The sequence below is a fragment of the Malaclemys terrapin genome, chromosome 3 (genome assembly GCF_027887155.1).
Source record: "Malaclemys terrapin pileata isolate rMalTer1 chromosome 3, rMalTer1.hap1, whole genome shotgun sequence".
Lineage (NCBI taxonomy): Eukaryota > Metazoa > Chordata > Testudines > Emydidae > Malaclemys > Malaclemys terrapin.
Genome location: NC_071507.1, coordinates 80233730 through 80245011, shown reverse-complemented (window position 1 = coordinate 80245011; position 11282 = coordinate 80233730). Strand labels below are relative to the sequence as shown.

The 11282-nt window shown below is 43.9% G+C and overlaps 1 protein-coding gene across 1 annotated transcript; it reads left to right on the top strand.

Moving 5' to 3' along the window:
• Positions 1 to 5932: 5932 nt before the first annotated feature.
• ACTA1 (actin alpha 1, skeletal muscle) lies at positions 5933 to 10749 on the top strand. Its single transcript, XM_054021769.1, has 7 exons — positions 5933 to 6039; positions 7586 to 7726; positions 8198 to 8522; positions 8886 to 9047; positions 9567 to 9758; positions 9875 to 10056; positions 10335 to 10749. The coding sequence occupies exons 2-7, from the start codon at positions 7598 to 7600 to the stop codon at positions 10476 to 10478; spliced, it is 1134 nt and encodes a 377-aa protein (XP_053877744.1). The 5' UTR covers positions 5933 to 6039; positions 7586 to 7597; the 3' UTR covers positions 10479 to 10749.
• Positions 10750 to 11282: the final 533 nt, after the last annotated feature.

Here is an 11282-nt window from a genome sequence, read left to right as displayed (position 1 = left end):
TTTGGCTTTTGAAATTAACAGTCTTTACAATATTGCTAAGTCTCTTAATTTCTCTCTGGGAAACTCACTTTCTCTCCCGATTGGCTGTAAATGTATGGCTGATTTTCATTTTCTATGCCTCTTTTGATTTCACATTTGTTCTGTACTTTTGTCTCGTGTGCAGGAAGTCTCAACACTGGAGGCACATACACCTGGGTGAAATCCTGGCCCCATTGAAAACCATGAGAGTTTTGCCATTGACTTCATGGGGCCAGGATTTCACCCCGGGAGTATATATTGGAAAAAATACAATAAATGTTAAATGATAGCCGAATATATAGCTTTTTGGATTAAGAAATGAAAGCCATGCTTGTGTAAGGCACTCTGCTTAGAAATTAGGCTTTTGGTATAAAACTTTGCATTGATACAACACCTTTCATCTGAAGAGATCCATGCAATACATGGATAGGTAAGTAGTCCCCATTTACAGAAAAGGAAACTGTCACAGAAATGATAAGTGACTTGCACAAGGTCACTCCCTGTGCCAGTGGCAGATAGGAATAGAACCCAGATCTCCTGACTCAAAAGTCCCCTGGCCTAGCAAATACATCAATCTTTCAACTTGTCCGTAAATCCAGTTTTTCACATACATTTCAACAAATCCAGAGCAATTTTTTAGATTAAGGTTACAAATACAAAGGTTATCTATAGATTTTTACATTTTTAAAACAATGAGATTGAAGTTTGCACCATACAGTAATTGACAATAAATGCCTAGAACCTAAGCTCACAGGAAACCTAGAAAGCAGTTACCAAAGTGAGAGTCCAGGAAGACCTTCCTTACTCGAAGACTCATTCTTTACTAGTAGATGCCAACTTACCCCAGTTCACTTATCTCTGACACGATGATAAAAAAAAAGTCCATGTAACTCTTAACATTGTAATGGTTCTCAGACTGAAATAACAGGTTTAATTTAAAATCATATAAAAATTGCTTTAATCTGACAAATCGCAGGAGGAGCTTTTCTTTTACAAATAGTTTAATGTCCAGAGAGTGAATGCAGAGCAACTTGCATACCCTTATGCTCTACTTGCCCTGGCCAGGTGCCTGCTAAAACAACTTGATCCAACAGCTGAGAAGGTCATAAGTTAAATCAGTTGAAGAGAATCCAATTTCTAGTTTAAAAAGCACAGCTATCGCACCATTGCTTCCCCTCCTCCCTGTGCTAATACAGTGCTCAGGGCTGAAAGGCTGAACATGTTTGGAAGAATAGACTTATCTAGAGATGTTCTAACTAATATGGAAAAGATACTCATTAGCAACCTTGTAAAAAGTCAACAATTAAACTTCACCTGTTTCTACAGTGTGACATGGCTGTGAGAGCTGTCGGTATAACTTACAGCTTTGACTTTACAAAAGGGAATAATTTAAAGTATTGGAATTTTACTTACTCATGTAAAACACAATTTTAAATGGAAATGGGATCTCAAATTATTTAAAAAACTAAACGAGAGATGGGAAATGGTATATCAAATGACTGGCACTCTTTGTAAGGATATCTTCTTCCTGTGCTTTGGCTTTGTTAAAATTAGCTTGAAGTGTCTAGTAATGTAGACATTTCTGGCCAAGCCTTGAATGTACTGATGGGATTTCTCACCCCCAGCCCCTCCGACTCATCTCCATACAATCTAACCACCTGTACCCAGTCATAATCCACAGATTATGCCATGGGAGATGTCTCAATAGCTGTTACACTTAGTCAAGTAGATAAATTTGCTAAAGTTTATGTATACTATAGATTGCTGTTAGCTCTTGATCTACTCCAAAGACAGGATATTAGGAATTGGAATTAGGAATGTTCAATGTGTTCGCTATGTCAGTATAAAATTTGAAAGGTCAAGATTATTGGGTTATTGTCCATTTTCATGTGCTTGTTCATTCTATGCCAGGGGTAGGCAACCTATAGCACGCGAGCTGATTTTCAGTGGCACTCAGACCTGGGTCCTGGCCACCAGTCCGAGGGGCTCTGAATTTTAATTTTATTTTAAATGAAGCTTCTTAAACATTTTAAAAACCTTATTTGCTTTACATACAACAATAGTTTAGTTATTATAGACTTATAGAAAGAGACCTTCTAAAAACGTTAAAATGCATTACTGGCACACGAAACCTTAAATTACAGTGAATAAATGAAGACTCGGCACACCACTTCTGAAAGGTTGCTGACCCCTGTTTTGTGCAATCAGAACTCCCACTGATTCCTGTTAGAGATCTACTTCCATTAGGGCACATGGGGTCCAAAGTGTATATTACAAGAGTTGCACAGTTAAGATTTGGTATTTGCTCCTATTTCCAAGCTTTTCTGATAATCTATCCATTAAAATAAAGTAACAAAACTTTATGGTGAACACTTCTCTTATAGAACAGACTTCTCTCAAATAGTGGCACAGAGAAGAGGTCTTCATTTAGCACTGCATAATAGATGTAAAAAGATTACAATGAAGGGGAACAGTTACAATAAGTATAGACTACTACCTGTTCCTGCAAGAAAGTTTTCAGTTAGCCATGTGGCTAAATTAAATAGGGGAGAAAATGTTCTCAAATGTTTGGGGGGGAGATAACACAAATTTTATAATTAAAGAATGTATTAAGCATTTCTTTCCTTGTATAGGATACAAATCATTTTAATGTCCAACCCTCACTTGTAAACATCACGAGTTTAAGAATAATGGAAAAGGGTGTGAAGTTGTGATTTGTAGCAAGACAAGTGGAAGAAATTGGACATTCCACTATGGAGATCAGTTTTATTCTTGCCCTGCTCTTATTGCTGGAATTTGAACTGACTAGTCGCTGTGGTGGCTGAACACTGAAAAAATAAATATTGGTTTAGCCCCTCGTGCCTATCCTATGTTACAATCCCAGAGAATGTATACAGGGGAAGTGGCCTTTTATGTGGAAAATTAATATTGCCACCAGGCATTTGTCTATATTGAATTGCTATTTATCATACTTAGCTATAGTATCACTTTGAGATACCATGAGATTTGCTGTAGGAAAACCAAAATGGTATATGTCCAATAATTTTTTTTAACACTTACATTAAAAGGTCATATCAATGCTTCCCCTGTTAATATTTTAAGCAGGGTTTGTGCCACCACATATGGATAACTGGAGTACAAATACATCTCTCATGAAATAACTAATCTGGGCATCTTTTTTAATATCTGATTACAGTGATTCCTTAAAATCCTCAGAAAAGGTAGCTTCTCTTTATGGAAAATTTATGTAGGTTCAGTTTTAGGCAATAGAGTTTGGAAGAATGAAGAGAAAAAATTGCAGAGAAAAATCATTTTCCCCCCTCCAGCGTGCTTTACGACAGTAGCATGGCAGGAAGTGGAAATGGAAAGCAGCAGCAAAAAGACATAGGGTGCAGCCAGAGGTGAAGGGGAGAGCTGCCAGACTAGGAGTTGCAGAGATTAAATGTTAGAGGAGAAGAAGAAGAAGTCAACCATCCCCTGATAAACCTTACTGCTGTCTTGCAGCTGGGGAAATCCAACTGCAGAAAATGCCTTCTCCTTCATAGTGGTTCGTGGTAGCACAGAGACTTCTCTACTCCACATTTTAGTTGTCTTTTTTTTTTTAGAAAAATTTTCCTTTGGCTACTCCTACCCTAATTTCGCCAAAGTCAGTTGTTACAAACCAGGCCTGCTTTCTTCATCTCCTTTAGCTGATTCTTCCTTCTAAGTGTAACAGGAATTTCTAAAGAAAGTCTTTCACCTATGCCAAATAGAATCTCTGCTTATTCAGAGCCTGGCTAGATGAACAGTTAATTTCCCCTTATTTAACGATGGAGTAGTTTCATCCAGTCACAGGCAGCTTATTGGTAAGACTAATATACCTTTTTAAAACCCTTATGGATGAGCTATTCTGAGTCACACATCAAGTCTGTATTCTAAGCCAATCAGAACTCAGCAGGTCAATAATGGATACAGTTCATAACTGCAATTGGAATGCACCAGGATCCAACAGCTAGTGGTTAAATCTACATCAGACTTCTGGTATTAGAAATAGTCACTGGAATACATTTTCCCAGTACCAATATCTCTTCAGGGGCTTCTTTAACATACCATTACGCTATGCATTTCTTTTTCATATGCATCTTTAAATCAGACCCAATAAAATCAGTGTGTTTTAAAGAGCTTGCTAATATGAAACTGATTTTTAAATGTAAGGTCAGATCCCATATAGGGCAAATGAAAGCATGACCGGGGCATTCAACATAAATAAATCATAATCTACTGTTTCCTTTTCAGCTTTAGATTTTCTTCTGTGCTAACTCCCCTTCTTACCTACACAACCTATTTTTCTAAATATTTTCCCCCTTTTATGACTATTCTTTGTTGGGATGAATACAATTCCTATTTATGGAGGAAGAATGGCCCCTTCCCTGATTTGGCAAAGAATTGTACAAGAACTGAATGGGTACTTAATACGATTCTGTGGTCCCTACCTTAAAATTTAATTACAAGCATTTTTTAAGGGTGCCTGAAAGTTACAAATGTCATCTCCTCAATAACTTTTGTGGTGGATGCAGAGAGGCCTTTGCTAATTACATATCTAGCTATCTTGCTGGTTGCTGAAACGATCAGTAGGAAATGTCGGAGCAGTTTCCTCTTCCTAATTTTGCAGAGAAATAACCTATAAAAGGATAGTTTATGGTGAGCTACAAACCTGAACACTTCTATCTTTGTCTTCCACAGAGAAAACACCTGTTGAGCATACAGATTCCTTCCAGCATGTGTGTACACTGTGAACTTTAGAAAAGTAGATGTTACCATTGCTCCAAGTGAGGCCGCTGCTCTCTTCCACTAACTTTTGGCATCACATCTGTCCTTCCTGGTCCGCTAAGCTGTCCATTTATTTCAATTCTCTCCATAAGCAGCTGCTGTGCTTCCTATCCTAACCGTAGTTGGACAACTACCAACTGTACTTCCAGCCTTCCCCAACCCAAAATGACCATTAAACCTCTACATGACCATAAGTAGATTCAGATCTCTGAAGAATTTTTTTTTAAATATATCTGAATATATCAGTGGTATAAATAGCATAAACAACAGCAGCCCCACTGTGCATGGGAGCTGTCCAACCTATACTGGCAACTAGCCAGAACGTGGATCTTTATCATCCTCTATATATAAAACTGATTTTGCACAGCATTTTTTATTATAGAAAGCTGCTGCTGTGCAAGAATTAATTTTTCTACCCAAAAATCTACAGTGATTTAAACAACAACAACAACATGTGTCCCCTTGCAACAGTCCTTTCCCCTGGGGTGGAGAATGCTAATTAGGAGGCAGCATCCACCGAGCTGTGTGTGTCTGACACAAACTGCCCACTTAAAGAGACCGTACACAAATGTGCGTGGCTCGCCACGGTGCCGTGCGCTAGGCGGCCGGGACTGAAGCGTGGCTGTGCGCGCTGGGGAACTCGCAGGGGAAGTGACTGGAGAGGTACCTGCCGCTTAGCTCCTGGGGGGCCGGTGTCCGAGCCCCTTGTCCCACGGCCCTGCTCTCAGCCCCTCTTCCTCGGGCCGAGCCGGGCTCGCCTCCCCCTGGCTGCCCCGAACCTGCGGCCGCTGCCGGGCCGGGGGCTCCCACCCGGCAGCCCTGCGCCGCTTTCTCCTTTCTGGGTATCGCGGGGTCGGGATTATTTCGGACACGAGCCCTCCCGGCCCCTTCCCCTGGCCCGAGGCGGGGGCCGGGGAGGGCCCGGCAGACGCTCCTTATACGGCCCGGCCTCTGGTCCCTGGGCCCGGGCCAGGAGCTCCTTCTTTGGGCAGCCCCGCGGCAGCGCAGGGGACCTGGGGGGCTCCGGCCGGGCCGGGCGGGCTCGCTCGCTGCCCAACACCCAAATATGGAGACAGACGGGGAGACATTCCTGCGGCCGGCGGGGGAGGCGGCGGCGGCGGCTCTATAAAGCCGGGCCGGGGCCGGGCAGCCCACCGAGCTGGAGAGCTGCGAGGAGCCTGAACCGGAGCAGAGAGCCAGGAGCCACCCGAGGTGAGCCGGGGGAGCCCGCAAAGCCCATTGAGCGCGGCGCGCCGCCCAACGCCCAGCCGGGGCCCGAGACTAAACAGTGTCTGGGGAGCAGCCAAAGCGCCAACCCCCAGAGGCGGGAGCCTCCCCCGCTGCAGAGAGCGAGCGGGCCGGGCTGGCCCTCGTGCGGGGGCGGGGGGGAATCGGGTCTATACGCGGGGGCACAGCTCGGATCGCTGGCGAGGCAGCGAGAGATTAGCACGTCTTGCCTGGACAGCGGCCGATCTGCAGGGCAGCTCCCCGCAGCTTCCCTGGAGCCGAGCTGGCGTTGAGTGGAGGGAGAGAATGCTAACAGGCACGCGTTACCTCTCTAGTAACTCGTTACTGATCGTTATGAACAGGGAAATAGTTTAAGTGGCTCTTGTTGAGCCAGTCTTCTCTTTTATTGTAGCCGGGGAGAGTCAGATTTTAAGGAAAAGCACAGTACAATAGATGTGTACTATTTGGATTTTACTATTTGTACCATCCAAGATGGTACTTGAACTTGGATGACTTTATATTTTTACATCGCATCTTCTTAATTCCATCCAATTGAAACCAGCACGTTTATTGCTTCAAATTTTTAAAACCCTTAAATAACTATGTGAAAAGTAATTTTTTAAAGTTTACTCTCCTGTCTCTTCGTCTCCAGTTTTTGCCACGTTATTGAATCAAAGTCCCTGGCTTTTATTTTAAAACTGTGGCTTACTATTGTTATCCTGATAAAGGTTTACAATTATTTCTCCTAAATACTCTTGGCAGCTATGACCTACTTTAACTTGTGTTCCAGATTGATGAGATTTTTAAATCAAGTGGAAATGATTATAAGATTACAATTTTTACACCCCCCACAAATATAATTACTGTATGTATTAAAACTACCAGATTACTTGGTAACAATCTCTAAACTTGATAAAATGAGGATCAAGTAATAAATAATGCAGTTTATTGAGTATGTGGTGGATTAATTCTATTAGTTCTTTGAGCTAATTTACAATTTCCTATAACCCATACTGTATGGAATAAAGATTTAAAATAGAGTTCTAAAATAGAAAGGAAGGCTGGATCTACTTTGAGTTTAAAATGTGACTTTTAATTAACCACTTTAAAGTAGAATAGAAGTTTTTGTTTTAAATCAAACCCTTTGAGATGTCCATTGGACCTTGCAGCCCCATTCTGAAGCCATGCCCCACTTCACCCCTCACCTTCTGTGGGTGGGGGAGAGCCCGGCTCCTCTGGGACAGTATAATCATAGAATATCAGGGTTGAAAGGGACCTCAGGAGGTCATCTAGTCCAACCCCCTGCTCAAAGCAGGACCAATCCCCAACTAAATCATCCCAGCCAGGGCTTTGTCAAGCCTGACCTTAAAAACCTCTAAGGAAGGAGATTCCACCAGCTCCCTAGGGAACCCATTCCAGTGCTTCACCACCCTCCGAGTGAAAAAGTGGATCATGAGTGGTGAGACTACTGCTGTGTTGCATTGTCTCCTGTCCGCTCTTATGGTGGTTTGATTTTCTTGCCATTCCCCAGAAAGCCGACACCATGTGTGATGAGGATGAGACCACCGCGCTCGTATGCGACAATGGCTCTGGCCTGGTGAAGGCTGGCTTCGCCGGGGATGATGCTCCCAGGGCTGTGTTCCCCTCCATCGTGGGCCGCCCTCGCCATCAGGTATGATGCCCTGTCTTCTAGCCCTGCCAGGACTGCAGCTTCACAGAGGTAGTGCTTAAAAACCATCCCCTGCTTTCTGGGGAAAGTCCTTAATCACTTGGGAGGGGCTGACCCCCATCTCCATAATGGGATTGAGTAATTTATATGCCGGCTGTGCTACAACTGCCTGCTGTCACACCAGCTGTGACCCAATCACCCTTCCTCCCATCATGAGACTAGCTTATATATATATCAATGCCCCACAAATGTGCTGTTGTAGTACAAGTGTGCTCCATGCAGGCACACCTGTACTGCAATAGCTGCTCTTACAATGGGCTGGATTTGCCCTAGGATTTGTGCCCTGTGACTTGCGAGCTTTCTCCTCTTCTGTCCTGAGCTGGCTGTCACTCCTCAGAGTGGATAGCGTGTGACTCTCTCCCTCCTTCCCCGGAGAGATGTTAAGCCCCCAAACCCCCTTTTGTTCCTCTCTAGGGTGTCATGGTGGGTATGGGTCAGAAAGACTCCTATGTGGGGGATGAAGCTCAGAGCAAGAGAGGTATCCTGACCCTGAAGTACCCCATTGAACACGGCATCATCACCAACTGGGATGACATGGAGAAGATCTGGCACCACACCTTCTACAACGAGCTGCGTGTGGCCCCCGAGGAGCACCCCACCCTGCTCACTGAGGCCCCCCTCAACCCCAAGGCCAACCGTGAAAAGATGACCCAGATCATGTTTGAGACCTTCAATGTGCCCGCCATGTATGTGGCCATCCAGGCTGTTTTGTCACTGTACGCCTCTGGCCGTACCACTGGTGAGTGAGAGTAATGGGCCTCCTCAGGGCCTCTAACAGCACCCACCCTCACCCTGGGGCATCCACCCACCAGCATAGGTGTCGCCCACCTTGAGACAGGCCAACACCCACCCTCACCTAGTGAGGGCACCCACCCACTGGCATAGACTCTCTGAGACATGAACCCCCCCTGCCCTCAGAAGGCCCCCAATTCTGCGTTAGACTGATGTTGCCACTAGTAAAAACAAACTTTGCCTGCCCCTTCTCCATGAGGTCCTGCAGGGATTGCTCCTTCCCTTGTGACCATTTCCCAAGCCTTGCCTTGTGTCGGCCTAGCGAGGTGCTCAGTCTCACTTGCTCTCCCCCCCCCCCCACCCCCCGCAGGTATTGTGCTGGACTCTGGTGATGGTGTCACACACAACGTGCCCATCTATGAGGGGTACGCTCTGCCACATGCCATCATGCGCTTGGACTTGGCCGGTCGGGACCTCACTGACTACCTGATGAAGATCCTGACAGAGCGTGGCTACTCTTTTGTCACCACTGGTAAGTGGAGCCTGCCCACCGACCATCTCCTCTGATCGGCAGCACACAGCGGTCACACTCGAGGCTGACTTGTTTAACTTCCATGGGGATGGCCAAATCCTGCAAACCTGCACTCCTTTGTGTAACTAGGGATGACTGGTCACCACTCAGTGCAATGGGCACTTGTACTTAGCTACTTGCCTGTTAATTGGTACAGGTTTGTACTTAATAGACACAACCTGAGCCTGGGGGACCTGGTGTGTATTTGCTCAGTGTGGTCCTGTTTGATAGATCCCTGTGTTTAATATTAAATCTGTATCTGATGTTCCATGTTGAAAATCAAGGACCATGCTTTGATTCCCCCCCCCCCCCCTTCCATTCATATTGTTGTTTGACTCTGCACAATCTCCCCCAGAGCCAGAAAACATGCAGGCATGCTCTTTTGGAGTCCCTGCCCGTTCCCCTTGACCTCTGGTTGTGCTGCTTTGCTCCTCTCTCTCCCATTCCAGCCTTCTAACATCTCGTTTTTCCCTGTGACAGCTGAGCGTGAGATTGTGCGCGACATCAAGGAGAAGCTGTGCTATGTGGCTCTGGACTTCGAGAATGAGATGGCAACTGCAGCTTCCTCCTCCTCCCTGGAAAAGAGCTATGAATTGCCTGATGGGCAGGTCATCACTATTGGCAATGAACGTTTCCGTTGCCCAGAGACCCTCTTCCAGCCATCCTTCATTGGTATATAATCCCCTCTCTCCAAAAAAACCCTTTCCTTCAGTGTTTCTGATCTTTCTGCTTCACTGGTGAATTAAGTGCACTTACTTCTGTATTCCTTTGTCTCCTCATGTTACCAGGTATGGAATCTGCTGGTATTCATGAGACAACTTACAACAGCATCATGAAGTGCGATATTGACATCAGGAAGGACCTGTATGCTAACAATGTCATGTCTGGTGGTACCACCATGTACCCTGGTATTGCTGACCGCATGCAGAAGGAGATCACAGCTCTGGCTCCAAGCACAATGAAGATCAAGGTATATTTGACTATATGGATTATTGACTCATATAATCAGATAAGACTCTTATTTTCAGACAAGTACAGTGGAATAAGATATAATACTTAACATTGCTGATCTTCAAAGCACTTTGCAAACTATCAGTTTGAATGGGTGCATCTAACTCTCCCTCTTTGGGAAATGCTATTCCACCTCACTTAACATGTTGTTGTAAAGTTATGTGTAGTAATTCATAAAATGTTTTCTGTGCCCATATATGGCTTGTTTACTGATCAGAGCTCTGCTTAATCTTGTAGATCATTGCACCACCTGAGCGTAAGTACTCTGTCTGGATTGGTGGCTCTATCCTGGCTTCCCTGTCTACCTTCCAGCAGATGTGGATCACAAAACAGGAATATGATGAAGCTGGCCCATCCATTGTCCACCGTAAATGCTTCTAAGCATGTTTACATGATCACTATGCTAACCACTCTCAGGATGACACTGTTGTAAGTTGTAGGTTGTTGAATACCTGCAACAGCCATGTAACTTTCTATTTTGTAACAATTTCTGTTACTGTTGCTGCAAACGCTACGTGACACAGAGTGTATGTAAAGTGTACATAAATTAATTTATTTTATCTCGTTTTGTTTATTTTTAAAACCATGCCCTGTGGAAGGAAACCAAAAACTTCAAGAAGCATTAAATCATCAGTCATTCTGTCACGCCCCATTGGAGTTGGTTATGTCATGATTTATTTCCGTTTCTGGAGTTGAAGTCTCTATACACATTCATCCTGTTCTTTAACTGGTTACAATTTAGGGAGAAAAAAGTTACGACACTTTGACATAATGATGCAGGGTTATTTCACACAGTAGCAATGCTACATTAAACAAACACACTGGGTTATAAGAGGCCAGAGTGCTTCACAGTTTTCAAAATATATTAAAAAGGTCTGTTTTTTTCAAATTTTAAATATGAATCTGAAACTGCTTTCTTGGTTCTGAGAAACACTTCAGTATTTATTATTTTTAGAATTTACATTTCAATTGCTTTACACATGATCTTCCTACTCTGTGCTGTTGTACCAGTACTGCCATATTCAAGTTCAGGTTAACATTTTCTGTGTAAAGCTCTTTTTCAAGGGATTACAGCCTGGCTCTAAAAAACATGGTCATAGCTGTAGAATGTGCCACATCTCATCCTAGAAGCCTTTTCTATTTTTATAACTTTTTAAAAGGCTGTTGGGTTGTATGAGTTTCTTA

Excerpts from the sequence above, each read along its gene's own strand:
- ACTA1 (XM_054021769.1), top strand. The coding sequence starts at position 7,598 with ATGTGTGATGAGGATGAGACCACCGCGCTCGTATGCGACAATGGCTCT. Across the intron at positions 7,727-8,197 it reads TGGGCCGCCCTCGCCATCAG|GGTGTCATGGTGGGTATGGG; the intron begins GTATGATGCCCT and ends GTTCCTCTCTAG. Across the intron at positions 8,523-8,885 it reads CGCCTCTGGCCGTACCACTG|GTATTGTGCTGGACTCTGGT; the intron begins GTGAGTGAGAGT and ends CACCCCCCGCAG.